This window comes from Euleptes europaea, chromosome 19 (genome assembly GCF_029931775.1).
Source record: "Euleptes europaea isolate rEulEur1 chromosome 19, rEulEur1.hap1, whole genome shotgun sequence".
Taxonomy (NCBI): domain Eukaryota; kingdom Metazoa; phylum Chordata; class Lepidosauria; order Squamata; family Sphaerodactylidae; genus Euleptes; species Euleptes europaea.
Window position 1 is genome coordinate 8,741,354 of NC_079330.1, and position 20,902 is coordinate 8,762,255.

The window sequence follows — 20,902 nt, forward strand, 5'->3', positions numbered from 1 at the left end:
ATCTAGCCTCTGCTTAAAAACCTCCAGGGAAGGAGAGCTCACCACCTCCCAAGGAAGCCTGTTCCACTGAGGAACCGCTCCAACTGTTAGAAAATTCTTCCTAATGTCTAGATGGAAACTCTTTTCATTTAATTTCAACTCGTTGGTTCTGGTCTGACCTTCTGGGGCAACAGAAAACAACTCTGCACCCTCCTCTATATGACAGCCCTTCAAGTACCTGAAGATGGTTATCATATCCCCTCTCAGTCTTCTCCTCTTCAAGCTAAAGATACTTACCTTGCTTGCAACAATATTTTCCCCTCAAGAATCTCATATATTCTCTGTGACCACTTGCTTGACATTTAAAATAGGCTGCATTTCAAATAGTTTTGTATCTGTGCAATTGGTGTCATTCTGCATGAAGGGTGGTTGCTGTTGGCACATGCGAAGGCTCGCTGGGCTTAAGTATGCGCCAGAGTTGTCCTGCAGAGGCCATGCATCATTTAAAATCAAGGTATGCGCTACTTTTTCATTTGCACAGATAACAGTGTCCATCATGTGGACACATCCCAGAACTGACTGGGTTGAAATCAGTTCATAGGCGGCAGTGTGAACAGGTGCAAAATCTTTGTGACCCAATTTAGAACACTCCATTGACACAAATCTGTTTGGCTTTGGGCAGCCAGGCAGACAAAACAGGTGAAGAAGAAGAAGAGTTGGTTTTTATATGCCGACTTTCTCTACCACTTAAGGGAGACTCAAACCAGCTTACAATCACCTTCCCTTCCCCTCCCCACAACAGACACCCTGTAAGGTAGGCGGGACTGAGAGAGCTCTAAGAGAGCTGTGACTAGCCCAAGGTCACCTGTTAGGTATAGGGTAGCCAACTCTGGGTTAGGATGTTCCTGGAGATTTGGGGGTAAACCTTGGAGAGGTTTGGGGAGGGGAGGGACTTCAGTAGGATAGAATGCCCAGAGTCCACCCTCCAAAGCAGCCGTTTTCTCCAGGGGAAGTGTTCTCTGCAGTCTGAGAGAGCTCCAACCGTACCTGGAGATTGGCAACCTTGGTTAGGTGGGCCAGGAAGATGGTGGGCAGTAGACTAAGCAGGGCGATCGAATCAGCTGTGAGATACCAGGGCAAGACTGTACTCATTAAAAAAAAAAAACATTTTGCAATACAATTTAGAGTAATTGTGAGTGCCTAACGTAAAGCAAACATTTCCCCAAATGCTGAAGGGTGCTGATTGCAATTGGCTGTCACATTGTACGTAGAGAAGAAGAGTGTTTCCAGAGCACCTGTTTCAAGAGCTAGCAGCTATGGTGTAAACAAGGGGGGCAGGAAGAGGCATATCCCATAAAACTGGAAGCAGGAGTATGAAATTTGGATTGGCTCTCCCCTGCTCCATCATTCGGTCCTATTTCAGCCACTACCAATACCCTGAATATACTTTGCTGTTATAATTCATGCACTGCTAACCTCCAGGTTGGCCTACTGGGAGGTTTTCTACGTGGGGCACAGAAAGCTTACCTGTAGGGTTGCCAGCTTACGGGTACTAGCTGGAGATCTCCTGCTATTACAACTGATCTCCAGCCAATAGAGATCCGTTCCCCTGGAGAAAATGGCCACTTTGGCAATTGGACTCTATGGCATTGAAGTCCCTCCCCAAACCCCGCCCTCCTCAGGCTCTGCCCCCCAAACCTCCTGCCAGCGGCAAAGAGGGACCTGGCAACTCTATTTACCTTGTGTAAAAATTAGGAAAAGGTGCAAAATTAGGAAAATGATTTCCTCCATTCCCCCCGCCCCGGTATTGAACACATGAAGCTGCCTTATACTGAATCAGACCCTTGGTCCATCAAAGTCAGTATTGTCTACTCTGACCGGCAGCAGCTCTCCAGGGTTTCAGGCAGGGGTCTTTCACATCACCTACCTGGCTAGTCCCTTTAACTGGGCATGCCGGGGATTGAACCTGGGACCTTCTGCATACCAAGCAGGTGCTCTACCACTGAGCCACAGCTCTGAGCTAGTTCAGTCTTCCAGATTTCCAGTTTCTACAGTTCGTTCTGGAACTAGAGCATGTGGAGACTGCGATAGCTTTCTGTTCCTTCCGTTCATTTACATCCGTCCTGCCCCTTGTATATTACCTATATGCATGGCTGTTTTGCCATGCTGCATCAAGCCTAACGAGATCGCCCATGTGGCTGTATCAGATTATTTTTATGTAATTCAACGGATACATGCATGTGCTCCTGAGCAACAGTAAGACACACACAACTCTCTGTACCATCACATTAAGATTGTTTGTTCAATCATCCCTCCCAGATGTGGAAGAATGGAAGGATAAACTAATGGAATATGCAATCATGGCCAAAATGACCCATGCGATGAACATAACTGATGAAGTGACTTATGAACAATATAACGATAAATCGAAACTGTTCTATAGATATATTGAGGCTGAAGGCTAATTGAAATAATACTAAAAATTAAAAGTTATATAATTACGAGGTGGTTTCTCAGTGTAGTATCGAAAATTGGTTGGATAGTCATAAAATATCTAGGGATGCATTTATATTTTTTTTGCCTGGATAATAGCTATCACAAATGTTACGAAGTCATAATGTAGTCTGCTCGATCAATCTTTTATGATGAAGTGTATATGTTGTTTTTTCTTTTCTCTCTTCAGACGGATATCCTTTTATGTCTACCCATCCCTTTTTTTCGTTCTGTATCCCCAATATAAAACAAATAAAACATTTAATTTTTTAAAAAAGATTGTTTGTTTGTGAATGCGCTCAAGTGTACATGAATGGCAGGTTTCTGCCTGTCTGCTGAGGGTTTCTTACACGGAGTCTGCTCTTTCAGGCTCCTTGCGGGCTGGAGAGGCTTCTCCAGATCCCCAGGAGCAATGCCTCCAAACGAGCAAGCTGTTTTATTCGAGATGTCATTGACGGATGGCTTTGGCACACGGGCAGATTCTGATGCAGACTGGCTGAGCTTCTGAAATGTGATTAAAGAGCCGAGACTCGAAAGGCAGGGCTGGGATGCCAATGGTAATTTTGCATAACACATTAAATTAATGAGGACACTGGCTCTGCGGAACCTTGGCAAATTGGAAATTGCACGATGCGCAGGGAAGGCAAATGATAACGCAGCTTCCAATCTTGCCCGGGGAAACGGTAGTAAAACAAAATGGTTTTTAGATGAGCCATCATTAAAGCAGAAACATCTGCCTCCCAGATTCGGAACCGATGTCCTTATATACTCCCGGGGTGGGGAGAAATCAAGCATGGATGAGGACAGCAAGGTAGGAAATCTGGAGCATCCTTGACATCTTTGGAAAGATCACCATGGGAAACCTGTGGGTAGCCTCTGAGCCCTTACAGCATCTAAATGCACATTTTCCCCAGCTAAATTCTCAGAACTCAAAAATAACCCCCCATGCAAAGTTTTGAGAATTCAGATGGGGAAAATGTGCATATAGAGAGCAGCAAATCCAAGGCAAAACCTCCCATGTGAAACAGCGTAGGCAGAAAGCAGACAGGATGCAAAATTGCAGGTGCTGCATGTATACAATTTTCCAGTTGTGAAACAAGCAAGAAACTGATCATGAAGTCTTGGGAGAGGTAATTCTATTGCAATGGGAGAGGGAGAGAGGATGTGGGGGAAACTGGGTTGGGGAAGTCCAGACTGGCTTGCATAAACCCGGCGTTCTTGGGACAAATATGTGAATTCCATTTCACGCTAGTGGAGGATAATGATTTGCGTCACGATTCGTCAACTGGCTTGACCAACTTTCAAGACGGCATTTTGTTTAAAACCACCAAGGCCCACATGACAGCCGCGCCACCTAAACAACAAGTTACATAAAGATGCTGAGTGCGTAAAGGGCTGTCAAGTTACAGCTGACTTACGACAGCCCAGTAGGGTTTTCAAGGCAAGAGACGAACTGTGGTGGTTTGCCATTCCCTTCCTCTGCGTAGTGACCCTGGTATTCCTTGGTGGTCTCCCATCCAAGTACCAGCTAGGACTGGCCCTGCTTAGCTTCTGAGAGCTGTTGAGATTCTGAAAGTACTACAATAAGAGCACGTAGAATGTGCTCACCTCTACAACTAGGTTTAAACTTGCCACAATCCCTCCCAATGTACTTTGATTTTCTGATAATCCTGCGATACAGACATTTATGCTGGCTAGACTGAATGCCATCCCATCAGGGGAGTTAATAGGTCATTTAAATAGGGTACCGTACTGCGAGAGAGTATGTCATTGTGGTTCTGGCCAAATAGACACTCTTCAGCATTCCTTGTTTAGCTGTGACTTGCTCAGCGAGGCTAGAGACAGATGGATAAAGCCTTTTATTTGGGAATCTGTCTCTAAACTGGATAATCTGAGGCCAATTATTCATGGCAGTTTGCCGCGTGTTCCATGCTGTGTTGCCACGAGGCTAATTTTTAATTATTCATGACCATTTCGGGTTTGAGCACAAACTTCGCTGTATCCCCGCATCATCAGAAACCTGTTTTGTCGCAATCCTGGAGTTTGTCCCGCCTTTTTTTGTTGTGGAGGTCCATGAAAAACTCTGGATTCAGATCACTTCTCCCCGCCCATGCCGGCAAACGTCTCCTCCCTCTCCCGTGACTCTGCACCCAGGCGAATTGGACAAGTTTGTTCCATCTGGAACCCTGCCCCCTTTCCCACCTTTTGTGCTGCCATGTTTCACACCAAGACTCTCCCCGGGTCGCATTTCTTCCTTTTTATTTTGATCTCAGTGTGACATTGTTCAGGGCTGAATTGGCCATACAAACAATACCATTAAAGAAAGTAGATGAGATCAGGCTAGCCTGGGCCATCCAGTCACGGCACATAAAAATATAGTTGAGGGCAGCAATGGTGTATATATCATGGCTGGCCTCCCTGTTCTCTTTCCCTCCCCCATTTGTTATTTTCTGTCCCATCTTGTTCCATCTCATGGACTGCGGTGGGGCCCTGGTTGCCTTCCCCTGACCCATAGTAGCCTAATGTCTTATTATCAGGTGCCAATTGGCGAAGCTAGGTTTTAACGGGTTATGTTAGATTGTTGCATTGTGTTGGAGTGAATTTTATGGGCTGTTTTAATAATGATTGTTAGCTGCTCTGAGCCCGGCCTGGCTGGGAAGAGAGCGGGATATAAATTGAATAAAATAAATAAAATAAATGTGTCAATGCCTTCATCGCTGGTCATTGATCTGAGCATGTTGGGTTACCATACCAAGCAAATTTGGGTCACCATTCCAAAAAGGCTGGGAACCACTACTATATACAAATTCTTGTCTAACAGGAGAATTTCTAAAAACTGTTTCCCAAATTGGATTGTGTGGGTGTTTTCCTCATGCGTGCCGTGGTGCCCCAAACATTCCTGATGAGAATAATGCAAGACAGGCAACTCCACAGTATTGATGGGATTGTCCATATGATGACCTCAAAATCCTTTTTGTGCCGCCTTTTATGGATGTGGTAGTGTGCATGGATGAAATGCCACACCACAAAGAAAGTTGTATGTTCTAATTATGGTTGCCAACCTCTAGGTAAAGACTGGAGATCTGATATTACAACTGTCTCTCAGAATACAGAGAAAATGGCTGCTTTGGAGGATGGCTTCTATAACATCACATCTCTGCTGAACTCCCTCCCTGCCTCAAACCCCATCCTCTCCAGGTAAAAGTAAAGGTAGTCACCTGTGCAAGCACCAGGTCATTCTTGACCCAAGGGGTGATGTCACATCCCGACGTTTACTAGGCAGACTGTTTGCGGGGTGGTTTGCCATTGCCTTCCCCACTCGTCTACACTTTACCCCCAGCAAGCTGGGTACTCATTTTACCGACCTCGAAGGATGGAAGGCTGAGTCCACCTTGAGCCGGCTACCTGAAACGGACTTCCATCGGGATCGAACACAGGTCGTGAGCAGAGCTTGGACTGCAGTACTGCAGCTTACCACTCTGCGCCACGGGGCTCCTTTTACCCTCCCCAGACTCCACCCCAATCACCCAGAGTTGGCAACCTTAGTTGTAACCTATCAAGATTTCTTTTTTTTGTGGGGGGGGGGAGTTTCATCTACAGATGCACGTGCTTCCTCGATAACACAGAAGGAATGGGGAAGGAAATGATATATATGGCACTGCAGGATTTCAGAATTATTATAGAACCTCTTCTAGTTAAAGCAGGATTATGAAGGAGAGGAATAAAACACAGAGAGAACTTCCACAAAATTAAGGAAATGGGGGAAATCTGCTAATCTCTAATTAGATGAAAATCTAATTATGGTAGCTTGTCCCAGTTGCAGAAATAGAGGACTTTGAACTGCAGAATCTGCCAGCCAAAGGGAAATTCCGTGTTTGCAAAATACCTGGATTATTGATCATCTACCAGAAGCCTTTCAACTGTCTGTCAGAGCACAGAAGCGCCTTTTAAAACTTGACAAAAAGAGAGTGAGTGAAAATCACACCACCTTAAAGCCGGGGAGAAGAGCAGTACATTTTGCTAAAAGACAAAAGCTGTCAGATGCTAGTTTGACATCAATTGTTCCCAACCGAAGCAGCAATTAAAAAGAAGGAGATTAAATGGTAGCATCGTTGACATTTGGGGAAACAATGTGCTACATTACCCTCATCAATTACATCTTTCTCCCAAAACTTCTACAATTGAACTCTTAAAAGAAGAAGAGTTGGTTTTTATATGCTGATTTTCTCTACCTTTTAAGGAGAATCAAACTGGCTTACAATCTCCTTACCTTCCTCTCCTCACAACAGACACCTTGTGAGGTAGGTGGGGCTGAGAGAGAGCAGAGAGAACTGTGACTAGCCCAAGGTCACCCAGCTGGCTTCATGTTTAGGAGAGGAGAAACAAATCCAGTTCACCATATTAGAGTCCGCAGCTCATGCGGAGGAGTGGGGAATCAAACCTGGTTCTCCAGATTAGAGTCCACCACTCTTAACCACTACACCATGTGGCTTGTGGGCTCCCTAGAGGCACCTGGTTGGCCACTGTGTGAACAGACTGTTGGACTTGATGGGCCTGTGGGTCTGATCCAGCATGGCCTTTATTATGTCTTATACTGAGTCGGGCCATTGGTCTATCCACATAAGAACATAAGAAGAGACACACTGGATCAGACCAAACGCTTGTCAAGTCCTGCTTCTGTTCACACAGCAGCCAACCGGCTATCTCTCAGAAGCCCACAAGCAGGATGACTGCAACAGCATCTTCCCACCGTAGGGTTGCCAGGTCCCTCTTTGCCACTGGTGGGAGGTTTTTGGGGTGCAGCCTGAGGAGGGCAGGGTTTGGGGAGGGGAGGGACTTCAATGCCATAGAGTCCAATTGCCAAAGCAGCCGTTTTCTCCAGGTGAACTGATCTCTATTGGCTGGAGTTGTAATAGCAGGAGATCTTCTGCTATTACCTGGAGGTCTGGACAAAATATCAGCAGCGAAATGCCAAAAGTTTATGAAATGCAATTATATTGTCACTGCTCATCAACATACTCTAAATCATACACACAAACAATACCAAGCACAATCAATTTTTCTACTTTTTCGAAAGAACTACTTTGTGCCAAAGTCCTTATATTTTTGTATCCCGACTTCCAAGCCAAAAAGGTTGTTCTGCATGCGCAGCTGATATTCTACCACTAAGCCACAGGCCCTCCTCATCGCTTCTGCTCTCTGCCGCTTTCTTCTGCCGACAACGGAGGGAATTTTAAAGAGTTCCCGGACGCTTGGTCACCCGCTGACTCTTTCTGTGGCCTTCTCACAGGCTGAGATCACAGGAGTCAAATGTCCGACATGCAGTTCATCTATGTGAAAACAGCTTCGACTTATTTGATCGTTAGGGTTGCCAGCTCCGGGTTGGGAAATACCTGGAGATTTTGGGAGTGGAGCCTGAGGAGGGCGGGGTTTGGGGAGGGACTTCAAGGCCATAGAGTCCACCTTCCAAAGCAGCCATTTTCTCCAGGCGAACTGATCTCTGTCATCTGGAGATCAGTTGTAATAACGGGAGATCTCCAGCCACTACCTGGAGGTTCAGCAAACTAGAAACAGCACTTCACAAAGCTAGACACAATGATTATAAAGTAGTGGTATTTAATAACATGAAGAGCCCCGTGGTGCAGAGTGTTAAGCTGCAGTACTGCAGTCAAAAGCTCTGCTCACGACCTGAGTTCGATCCCAACGGAAGTTGGTTTCAGGTAGCCGGCTCAAGGTTGACTCAGCCTTCCATCCTTCCGAGGTCGGTGAAATGAGTACCCAGCTTGCTGGGGGTAAAGGGAAGATGACTGGGGAAGGCACTGGCAAACCACCCCGCAAACAAAGTCTGCCTTGGAAACGTCGGGATGTGACGTCACCCCATGGGTCAGGAATGACCCGGTGCTTGCACAGGGGACCTTTACCTATTTAATAACATATCCACCACTGATAGTATGTAGGCAAAAACATGTGTTGTTAATTATTGCCTTAAAAGTAACGCCAAAGAGAGGACTATGCCTTGTTACAAACAAATAACAGTATTATAGGTAAGTCCATGCAAGGGGGTGCCAACCTCCCTTTCTTCCACAGATATGCTTCTTGAGAGTAGCAATTCAGTAGTACAGTTGTTCTCAACAGATGCCCGGTGATCTTTCTGTTTCAGCGATTAACGCCTTCTTCAGGGACTAACGCTGGCTGTTATTAACATTGCATGTGCTGCAATTTGGGTTGCCAACTTCCAGGTAGTAGCTGGAGATCTCCCGCTATTACAACTGATCTCCAGCCCATAACTATCAGTTCGCCTGGAGAAAATGGCTGCATTGGCAATTGGGCTCTATGGCACTGAAGTCCCTCCCCTCCCCAAATCCCGCCCTCCTCAGGCTCCGCCCCAAAACCTCCCACCGGTAGGGAAGAGGGACCTGGCAACCCTAGCTGCAATATTTTGTTTTCCTGCTGCTGCTCCTCTCTGTATCCACTGTATCTTCTGACTTCCAGAAATTAAAAAACAACACATACTCTTAAAAGCAAGCAAATCAATCACACTTTGAGATGTTACTTACTGGTTAGGCGGCGTCTCTGAGTTCATTTGTGTCACTCTGTATTCATTAATGGCTGCTAAAACTGTCCAGATCTGGATAAATTCACAGATGCCTTCTTCTCCCACGGCCTCATAGGAATCGTAGTCCCCCCTGCTCTCAATATCTGCAAAACTCTAATTGTTTTCAGAATTAAAAATAGATCTTGGGACTTTTCTTGCTTCAGTATAGCTGGGCATACCATGCTCATGCTGAAAACTAAGAAGGGAAGACAGCCGAACTGTTCAGGACAAATCCATGCGTGCGCATTCTCGCAGGGAGCATATCCACGGTGGGTTGTTTTAATAATATATCCAACTGCACAGGCACAAAGAGGGTGAGCTGCGACTGATCCGGTGATCCAGAAGTTGGTCACTTCAATGACCTGACCATGACCCGGAGGGATACATGCCTTCCCTGGTAATTGAGAAGATGTAGCTTGCTGACAGTGTAGTTTCAAGAACAGCCACGCTCTGAGAGGTATAAGCTACAAATATAGATCGTTCGCTGAAGCATGACTCAGCTGTGACCCCCCAATACAAACAAAGGTGCTCAGCATGGCGTTTGCACCAAAAACTTGAACAACATTGAGGTGATCCGGGTGGGGAGACTCAAGTTGCAGGTAAATGAGGGGTTTGATCACAGGAACTTCAACTGGTAACCACATTCGTGGTTAGGGTTGCCATCCTCCAGGTGGGGGCTGGAGATCTCCCGCTATTACGACTGATCTCCCGGCAACAGAGATCAGTTCCCCCGGAGAAAATGGTTTGCTGTTTTAAACTGTTTTGCTGTTTTAAACTTCTCACTGCTGTTTTAAACTTCTCACTGCTGTTTTAAACTTCTCACTGGTTTTAACAGTTATCTTTTCACAGTAGTTGTGGTTTTTATACTGTTTGATGCCAGTGTTATATCTTAGGTTTGGTTCCTCCTTCAAGAGACTGAAGATTTTTTTACACTTTGACCTTTGTGGAAAAATTTATGAATAAACCAATGTATTCATCAGTACCTTTAAAAATATTGCCTTCCTTTCCAGCTCTTTGCAGGTTTCTGGAGGGGATGTGGTTCAGTAGAAGAGCATCTGCTTGGCATGCAGAAGGTCCCAGGTTCGATCCCTGGCATCTCCAGTTAAAGGGACTAGGCAAGTAGGTGATATGAAAGAACTCTGCCTGAGACCCTGGAGAGCCGCTGGCGGTCTGAGTAGACAAGACTGACTTTGATGGACCAAGGGTCTGATTCAGTCTAAGGCAGCTTCGTGTGTTCATGTGTTGTGTTCATGTGTTCTGTTTTCTTTGAAACTATATGATTAGCTTTGGATAGAGTCACTTCATTTTTTAGGAATATAAACAGAGTTTACATGTGGGCAATCTAACAGCAGTTCATATTTGAGAATGACCAGAATGTTTGCCGGACTGTATAGGAAGCATCAAAACATGCACTCTTATCTTAAAAATAAACCAAAAAAACAAAGGAGAGATATTTTTGCAAGGCAGAAACACAGAATGTAAATCAGTGAACTCGGCATCCAGAACTCTCCCGTTTGAGTCTTGTTCTCAGTTTCTTAAGGTCATTACTGTTCGGGTCAACGACCAGGCCGAATTCTGCGGCCGCCCAGGATTCTTCGAACAGGGACGTTTCAAAGCAGGATTGCGCAGTTTGTAGGAATGCTTTGGACAGCGCTTCCCTGTCGGGGCCGGCCGCGATACTACTCAGAGCCAACCCCCGTTCCAGCCGAAGGGCTTTTATGTACTGCTTCACTGCCTCTTTCTCCTCGGAAACGGCCAAGAGCATGTGCCCCTGGGAACAGAAATCCTCCACTTTGGTCCTCAGGCCATTGGTCCCGTGGTTTCGGATCACCCTGTCCATGTCCTTCAAAGCCCTTCGGTAGTCCTTCAGATGAGCTCGGCATGAGGCACGCTGGCGAAGGTACCGGGGGTTGCTGTTGCTTGCCAAGACGGCCAGGGAGTAATAGCCAACAGCTTTCCCATGACAGTCCTCTTTCACCAGCGCATTTCCCTCTTTGGAAGCAACCTGTGGGCAGAAAGGTTGTTAGATATCCCAGTTCTAAAACAAGTTTCCCCTGGAAGGATTTCTCCGATTCCATTCCATTCTTTCAGAATTTCACCCTGCAGTTGAAGCCTCTTCCTAAATTCCATTTGAACTTGACGTCGCCTCCTAAATTCCATTTTAACTAGTCAAGTTTCTAAAATTAGTTCCAAAATTTGGAGCATGTGCAGCTTGACACAGGCCTTTTATGCAGGGATGTTTCCCTGCGGTCACCCCGGCTGACTGCTTGGGGGACTTCTTTTGATTATGCATGTCTTTCCTGCCCGCCAGAGGTTGCCTCGCTCTCCCTGGTCATTTTGCCTGGGTTTCCCAGATGTTGTTTTGCCCAGAATCTGGAAAATGCAGGCAAAACACACTGGGAGAGCGAGACAACCTCTGGCGGGTGGAATAGGCATGTATAATTAGGGTTGCCAGGTCAGGAAAGAAAATACCAAGACCACGGTCACACAGCCCGGATAGCCTACAAGAACCGAAGATCATGTAGTTTAGAAGTACAAATTCCAGAGAAAGGTTCTCCTGATCTGAATTTTCTGAGAGGCATCCCTAGAAAATGGTGGGCACATGGCTAGCCGGTCTACCCTCAGAAGAAGGTTCGTCTGTTAAACTTTCGCGATCCTTTGAGAATAAAGAACCAACAGTGTAATCATATGATAATACCTGTTTTCTCTTGATAGTTGAGAAATAAAGAAAGATGGTGGTGAGAAATAGGTTTCTCATTTCCCCTTTTTATAGCGTTTGATTGTGATTATAAAGCACAGGTTTTATTATGTACTTTGCATTCAAGTAAGTACTGTAAGGAAGCACTTGATTTCCCCTGCCAATGAATCCCAGAAGAAAGGTTGGCTGCTTTTTTATTCAGCTGTGCCAAATCAGCTTCAATACCTAAGTAGCAGCTGCTCTGTTTCTGCTTGCAGGTGTCCTCAGTGGTTTGTCAGTGGACAAGTCAACAAATGATATTTTCATACTGTCATTTGGATGACAAATTCCAGAGGGGTAGCTATGTTAGCCAGTTGTGGCAAAATCTCTAATAGTCCACATCTTGTTTGTGTGTGTACTGCCATCAAGTTAGGGTTGCCAGGTCCCTCTTCGCAACCAGTGGAAGGTTTTTGGGGCAGAGCCTGAGGAGCGTGGGGTTTGGGGAGGGGAGGGACTTCAATGTCAGAGAGTCCTTTTTTTTTTGATGGACCAAGGGTCTGATTCAGTTTAAGGCAGCTTCATGTGTAGCACTTCCAAGCACTGTGTGTGTTTTGTGTACATTATTGCCATCCCTCAAACAGCCCTGTAAGGTAGGTAAATGGTATTATCTTCACATTGCAGACTGGAGGGACAGATTGAAGCTACCTTGTGAGTTCATCATCGAAAGGAAATTTGGACTAGAAACGAGAGTTGCCAACCTCCAGGTACTAGCTGGCAATCTCCTGCTATTAGGACAGATCTCCAGCCAATAAAGATCAGTTCCCCTGGAGAAAATAGCTGCTTTGGCAATTGGACTCTATGGAATTGAAGTCCTCCCCTCCCCCAATCTCCCCCTCCTCAGCCTCCGCACCAAAAATCTCCCACCGGTGGCGGAGAGGGACCTGGCAACCCTACTAGAAACTCGATAATTCAAGACTTCTCACTTTGCTGCCCCAGTTGTCTTATAGGGTTGCCAAGTGCCCGGTGGTGGCGGGTAAAATCCCACCCACCCACCAGGCTAACCGTCGACCAGCTGAGGGCTGGCGGGCACTGTGTGCATGCGTGCATATGTCACTTTCGGGTTTACCCGGAAGCGACGCGGACACTCTGGCAACCTCAGCTAAAACTTCATGGAAACCATAGAGTTTTGGCTGAGATTGCAAGAGCGTCCACAATGCATGGAAACCATAGAGTTTTGGCTGAGATTGCAAGAGTGTCCGCGTCGCATGGGGTGCGTGCATGCCATGATAGGCGTGCACATGCATCGCGCACCTAGGCTGTGGCCCCGCAAAGCTCCCACCAGTGGAGCTACAGGGCATGGCAAGCCTAGTTGTCTATACTATTTATCTTAGTGCTTTTCCAGTTTGTGTGTGTGTGTGTGTGTGTGGGTGGAGAAAGAGATTTTGTTTTTGAATGTTCTCCTGCCCTGCGAAAGGAGCTCCCATAGTCATCGGTTTTTCAGGGAGCACTTTAAAAAGTGCAGATTTTTTTTGGGGGGGGAGTCAAAAAGGGAACGTATCTCCAGCACTGCAAAGCAGGGGTCACCAGGGCTGGGCCGTGGGATGTGTTGGGCAACCCAGCACACAGCAGTCAGTGCCTGATGGTTTTCCTTCAGCCACAACTTTGAGGGCTACGTTTGCTTTCCGTTACGTTAGCCAGATCTGAGTTGGAGCCATGAGACTGTCTCATTTAGTATGTGATCCCTGACAGGCCATGATTATGTCGTAAAGAAGAAAGAAGCCCGGGCAAACTTGGGGAAAACATGCAGAGAGACTACCAAAAGAAGATGGCCTGGATCCCTTCCATTAAGACTTCCTCCATGGAAAGAGTTGAACATACTCTGACGGGATTCTGCATTGGGGAGGGGGGACACTGAAGTTGAAAGGAGTCAAGGCAGGGATGGGGAGGGGCAGGAGCAGGGTTGCCAGCTCCGGGTTGGGAAACACCCGGAGATTTTGGAGGTGGAGCTTGAGGAAAGCAGGGATTGGAGAGGGGAAGGATTTCAATGCCAGGTGACGCTTCTCCTGACTCGGAGATAAACAGCGTGCAAAAGTGCCGAAGTGGCCGTCTTCTCCAGGGGAACTGATGTCTTTCACCTGGAAATCAGCCGTAATAGCGGAAGATCTCCAGCCACCACCCGGAGGCTGGCAATCCTAGCAGGGGATGGACCTCCGTAAGGTATATAGCAATAGAGTCCAAAGCACCTTCCAAAGCAGCCATTTTCTCCAGGGGAACTGATCTCTGTCAGTTATCATTCCTGGAGAACTCTGGGGCCTATCGTAGGGTTGCCAGGTCCCTCTTCTCCACCGTCGGGAGGTTTTTGGGGTGGAGCTTGAGAGGGGCGGGATTTGGGGTAGGGTTGCCAGCTCCGGGTTTGGAAATACCTGGAGAATTTGGAAGTGGGGCCTGGGGTGGGTGGGGTTTGGAGAGGGGAAGGACTTCTAATGCCAGGTGAAGCTTCTCCCGACTCGGAGATAAAACAGCGTGCAACAGTGCCGAAGTGGCCGTCTTCTCCAAGGGAGCTGATCTCTGTCGCCTAGGGTTGCCAACCTCCAGGTACTAGCCGGAGATCTCCTGCTATTACAACTGACCTCCAGCCGATAGAGATCAGTTCCCCTGGAGAAAAGGGCCGCTTTGGCGATTGGACTCTATGGCATTGAAGCCCCTCCCCAAACCCTGCCCTCCTTAGGCTCTGCCCCAAAAACCTCCCGCCAGTGGCAAAGAGGGACCTGGCAACCCTAACGTCACCTGAGAATCGGTGGTAATAGCGGGAGATCTCCAGACACCACCTGGAGGCTGGCAATCCTAGGCAGGAGGAAGAGGAGATGGTGGCGGTTGCGAAGGGTAAAGCCCTCCACTTCACACATCCTCATTATAGCGCTGGTGATAAAAGAAAAACAACATAACCCACACGATTAAAAAAAGAGACCAAATATGTTTCTCCCCCCCCTTTCTGTTCCAGTTCATGAAGGTCAATTAGGGAGCTCTATTCGAACGCTGAGACTCTAATGGATTTTTCATTACGGCTTCTTTACTGTTCATAAATGAAACGGCGCTTTTACCAGGCTGTTGCTGAGTAGAATATTTTACATTGTAAACACAGCCAACCAGCAAAACCAAGGTCCTGAGAAAGACATTTTTTAATAGAACAAAGTTTCCAGAGCTGCAGGGCCCTTTCTATCACAGAAGAGTCGAAGATGAACCCTGGTGTAGTGGTTAGAGTGTCGAACTAGCATCTGGAAGGCCCAGGTTCAAATCCCCCTGTTGCTGTGGAAGCTTGCTGGGCGGGTACCTTGGTCCTAGGGTTGCCAGCCTCCAGGTGGTGGCTGGCGACCTCCTGCTATTACAACTGATCTCCAGCTGATGGCGATCAGTTCACCTGAAGAAAATGGCCACTTTGGCAATCGGGCTCTATGGCATTGAAGTCCCTCCCCTCCCCAAACCCTGCCCTCCTCAATCTCCACCCCAAAAATCTCCAGGTATTTCCCACCCCGGAGCTGGCAACCCTATGTATAATCCTGATTAATGGATGTACAATAACTGGAAGGGGGAATGCACATTTTATGGGAAAATTCAGGACAAGGAAATAGAAAAATTGTGCAAGAATCAGTGTTGCTTTGAGCAAGGGAGAAATAAAATTAAAACAAGGATTTAAGGGTTAAAACAGCAGAGATAAGAAGTTTGAAGCCACCCCAGAACAATTATAAAAAACACATTCTGTCCTTCATGAACAAGGACCGCTAGAGTATCTGTTTCTATCCACAATGGCCAACTTTCTACTGAAAATTCTGGGGTGAGAGGAGTGTACAAAGCCCTCTGGTTTTAATTCCTCCACCTGTGTCTTTTTTTTTTATTTAAAGAGCACATTTTAGTTGTATTTCAGCAGCCTTTGTGGCAGACCCTGTACTATATTTACACTGGAGCCTGCGAGAACTAAATTATAGACTTTTTATTTCTTCTCATTTGGCATAAACACACTCTGCACACACACACACACACACAAACATGCAAGCTTCCTGGGCTTGAGGTTATTGTAAAGAAATGGCACAGAACCCGTTTTAGTGCTCAAGCGTCTGTGACAGAGTAATTAGCATTCCTGCCGTACCTCCGCTTCTGCAGAAAGAAGTGGGAATAAAATGGGGAAGGTGGCCTCAAAACTGTTGCATAACCAAGAATGGGTTGGTGTCCCACTCAGCCCTTGAGCAAGCAGGTTTACTTTTTTCCGGTAGGGTTGCCAACTCCTTCCCCCCTCACCTGTTGCTGTGCATTTAACAGCTGCATGTGTGTGTGGAAAGCACCGTCAAGTCGCAGTTGACTTAGAGTAACCCCTTATGGGGTTTTCAAGGCCAGAGACTAACAGAGTGGTTTGCCAGCGCCTTCCTCCGCAGAGCAACCATGGTATTCCTTGGTGGCCTCCCATCCAAATACTAACCTGCTTAGCTTCCGAGATCTGACAACATCAGGCTTTACCATGCTGCCTTCCCTACCAAGAGCTGCATAACAAGCAGCAAATGAAGCAGGTGAAACATTTGCACACTATTTATCTTTTATTTAGGATAAGCTTCACCTGCTAACTTCTTAGGTTTGTGTGGGCACAGGGGTAGGGTTGCCAGCTCCAGGTTGGGAAATACCTGGAGATTTTGGGGGTGGAGCCTGAGGAAGGCAGGGTTTGGAAAGGGGAAGGACTTCAATGCCATAGAGTCCAATTGCCAAAGCGGCGGCCATTGTCTCCAGGTGAACTGATCTCTATCGGCTGGAGATCAGTTGTAATAGAAAGAGATCTTCAGCCATCACCTAGACATTGGCAACCCTACACAGGGGATAGGGATCTTAAGAACATAAGAAAAGCACTGCTGGATCAGACCAAGGCCCATCAAGTCCAGCAGTCTGTTCACACAGTGGCCAACCAGGTGCCTCTAGGAAGTCCACAAACAAGACGACTGCAGCAGCACCATCCTGCCTGTGTTCCACAGCACTTAAGATAATAGGCATGCTCCTCTGCTCCTGGAGAAAATAGGTATGCATCATGACTAGTATCCATTTTAACTAGTAGCCATGAATACCCCTTTCCTCCATGAACATGTCCACTCCCCTCTTAAAGCCTTCCAAGTTGGCAGCCATCACCACATTTTGGGGCAGGGAGTTCCACAATTTAACTATGCAAAGCATGGAATCTGGCCTACAAATCCTCCACACAGGAGGTTAGATACATATAGAAATCAAAAAAGTAAGAATGAACTTTAAAAGGGTTGCCAACTCCGGCCTGGTATATTCATGGAGTTTTGGGTGCAGTGTCTGTGAAAGAGAGAATATGAGGATGGATTTCAGCTAGAGTCTATGGTATACCATGGAGTTTGCCCTCTGAAGCTTCCATTTTATCCAGGGGAACTGATCTCTGTAGCCTGGAGATCAGTTGCATTTCTGGGAGAGCTCTGGTGCCAGCTGGAAATTGGCTATCTTATATTCTTCTCATCCTGCAACGAAGTCACCTCTTGGAGGGAGGCGGGACCCTGCCAAACTAACACTGAATCCTTTGGAAAAGGTCACAGGAACATCTCAAATTTAAACCAGTAGCCAGTAATGGGATTTTTGACTTGGCTCTCATCCTATAGCTGCCAGCCAAGGAGAGAAATAAAATAATCCTCCTCCTTTTACAGTGTCTGCTAATCCGCTGCAGCATACATTAGCTCCTGAAATGTCAGGGCAGCTTGTTAGATGCCAAAAATTAAGTTTTATTTTGTTTACTGACAGCGTCAGAAAATAAACAGGGCTTTGTGGCCCATCGGAAAGCAGGAAGGCTGATAACTCTGTAAGCCCTTACGTATACTTGGAGTATAGACAAAGGACCCAATGCTGCTGCAGAATTTCCCCCAAAGTGAAATTTCAAGGCAAATATGAACTTCACGATAAGCTATTTCGTTTTTGGCAGGGGGTATTTGTTACATTTTTGTCAACAGTTTCAGTTCACTGCTTTTCGTTTTGATGTTTGTTGCCTAGATGCCCACACTGTGTATGGACATTGTACTGTTTTTATATATAAAAAGTAAAGGTCCCCTGTGCAAGAACCGGGTCGTTCCTGACCCGTGGGGTGACATCACATCCCGACGTTTTATAGGCAGACTTTGTTTACGGGGTGGTTTGCCAGTGCCTTCCCCAGTCATCTTCCCTTTACCCCCAGCAAGCTGGGCACTCATTTTACCAACCTAGGAAGGATGGAAGGCTGAGTCAACCTTGAGCTGGCTGCCTGAAATCAACTTCCATTGGGATCGAACTCAGGTCGTGAGCAGAGCTTGGACTGCAGTACTGCAGCTTACCACTCTGCGCCACGGGGTTTTTATATAGTATATACAATATACATCATTAGGGTTGCCAGCTCCGGGTTGGGAAATAACTGGAGATTTTTGGAGCGGAGCCTGAGGAGGGCGGGGTTTAGGGAGGGGAGGGACTTCAATGCCATAGAGTCCAATTGCCAAAGCGGCCATTTTCTCTAGGCGAACTGATCTCTATCAGCTGGAAATCAGTTGTAATAGCAGAAGATCTCCAGCAACTACCTGGAGGTTGGCAACCCTATCCCCCCGCACTCCATACCCTAATCGCAAGCCTAGTTTGCTATAGTTACAAGTAGGGTTGCCAGGCCCTTCTTTGCCACCAGTGGGAGATTTTGGGGCAGGGCCTGAGGAGGGGTTTAGAGAAGGGAGGGAGTTCCATGCCATTGGGTCCAATGGCCAAAGTGGCTATTTCCTCCAGGTGGATTGACCTTTATCGGCTGGAGATCAGTTGTAATAGCAGAAGATCTCCAGCTACTACCTGGAGGTTGGCCGCCCTAGCTACAAGCAGCCTTCCCATCTGCCAAGCAAACTGGGACAAGAAGCTGCTAAGAGCCTTCGGCTCAGTAAAATCTCGCTTATGCACATAAGGAGTCAATTCGTCCCCTGGAGAAACGCTCTCGATTGTCCTTTTATCTCCCACATAAAAGGCTGTGATTGGCAATTCTTAAAATCTCTCAAGCTCTCTCTCTCAGCAGAGAGAGATGTCCCCCCCACTAAGTGCCTTATCTATAGCAGAGAGGTTCTTTGTTGCAGGGATTGGTAAATTAATACTTGCTTACTTAACGCCCTCCCGCTGGCTTGCCAGGACGCATATCAAGCAATCCTCTCCAGGCGCATTTATTTATTTAGCGTATTGGCAGAGGGCTTTTTTTTTTTTAAAGTGCCGTAATGGACCTTCCAGGCTGAAAGCAAAGAATACACAAACACAACCCAAAAAAACAAGCAAACCCGCTTGAGAAGAGTCACTCGTAAATGGGAAACAGGAGTTTCGGAACAACAGCAAAACTCTGGACAACTTTACCAAAGGGCATAGAAAGAGCTCTGCTACATCGTACCAAAAGTCCATCTGGTCCGAAATCCTGTTTCCAACAGTGGGCAGCCAGATACCCCAGGGAAGCCCACAAACAAAGCATGAAGGCAGCAGCTGATCCCTAATAACTGGCACCCACAGGCAGACTGCCTCTAAACATGGAGGTTTCATTTATCATGCCTAAGAGCCACTGTTATACCTATCATCGGTGAATTTTGAATAAGAGCATAAGGGGAGCTCTGCTGAATCAGATCAAGGGTCTTTCTGCTCATGTGCAACCATGGCCACAAGCAAGAAAGTTGTTCTTCCCTCATGTGGTCAAATAGGGTCTCCTGGGACTAGGGTTGCCAACTAGGGTTGCCAACCTCCAGGTACTAGCTGGAGATTTCCTGCTATTACAACTGATCTCCAGCCAACAGAGATCAGTTCCCCTGGAGGAAATGGCCGCTTTTACAATTGGACTCTATGGCGTTGAGATCAGTTGTAATTCCGGGAGATCTCCAGGCACCAGCTGGAGGATGACAACCATACCTGGGATTATTTCAGTTCAGGGAAAATGATGTGTGTGGGGGAGGGAGAAGCCCTTTCTTCATGTTTGACACAGTTGTGATTTGAATCAGACACCATGTGCAGAGGAATGGAGGAGAACCCGCAACTCACATTTGACCATTAAAGAACATAAGAACATAAGAAGAGCCCTGCTGGATCAGACGAAGGCCCATCAAGTCCAGCAGTCTGTTCACACAGTGGCCAACCAGGTGCCTATTGGAAGCCCACAAGCAAGCAAGACTACAGCATCATTGTCCTGCCTGTGTTCCACAGCACCTAATAGAATAGGCATGCTCCTCTGATCCTGGAGAGAATAGGTATGCATCATGACTAGTATTCACTTTGACTAGTAGCCATGAATACCCCCTCTCCTCCATGAACATGTCCACTCCCCTCTTAAAGCCTTCCAAGTTGGCAGCCATCACCACATCCTGGGGCAGGGAGTTCCACAGTTCACCATTACACATGGTGGGGACCTGTGGCATTGAAGTCAGCCAGCAAGTGCGGTTGGCTCAGAAGCATCCCCTGGTGAACGCAAGACGTTACTGGACACATTTCCGCATATGGCTCCACCCAGCGATTCATATTGTAAAGAGGGAGCAACAAGATGAATTGTACCTCTGCCAGGATTTGCCGCTGCCTGGTGTCTAACAAGTTCATGAGGAATGGTAGCTCATCATAGTCCTTCGCAGCTAAACCTGCCAAAATATGAGCTGCTGTGTAGATGTTTCTCTTCTTGACCTGAAGAATGCCATACCGAGAGTTGACTGAATCATCAGGTGGAGCCTGGCCAAATATTCCCTGGAGGTGAGCCAGGGCCTCTTCGTGTCTCCCTGAGGGTCAAAGCAAATAGAATGGTTAAGGGATACTGAGAGACCAAATCCTCTGATGTTTGCTTTCCTGGCCGCTTCCAGACCCAAATCACAGTTGTCTTCAAGGCTAGGGTTGCGAGGTCCCTCTTCGCCACCGGTGAGAGGTTTTTCGGGTGGAGCCTGAGGAGGGCAGGGCTTTGGGAGGGGAGGGATTACAATGTAGAGTTGCCAACCTCCAGGTACTAGCTGGTAATCTCCTGCTATTACAACTGACCTCCAGCCGATAGAGATCAGTTCACCTGGAGAAAACGGCCGCTTTGGCAATTGGACTCTATGGCATTGAAGTCCCTCCCCTCCCCAAACCCCGCCATCCTCAGGCTCTGCTCCAAAAACCTCCTG

The 20,902-nt window shown here is 47.0% G+C and overlaps 1 protein-coding gene across 1 annotated transcript in view; it reads right to left on the minus strand.

The window, feature by feature from the left end:
• Positions 1-10,550: 10,550 nt before the first annotated feature.
• TTC34 (tetratricopeptide repeat domain 34) overlaps positions 10,551-20,902 on the minus strand; it is a 30,008-nt gene continuing 19,656 nt past the window's right edge. The window contains exons 6-7 of the mRNA XM_056865529.1: positions 20,310-20,524; positions 10,551-11,072 (exon numbers count right to left, since the gene is read on the minus strand). Of these exons, the coding sequence (XP_056721507.1) occupies positions 10,551-11,072; positions 20,310-20,524 (737 nt within the window). The remainder of the gene's footprint in view (positions 11,073-20,309; positions 20,525-20,902) is intronic.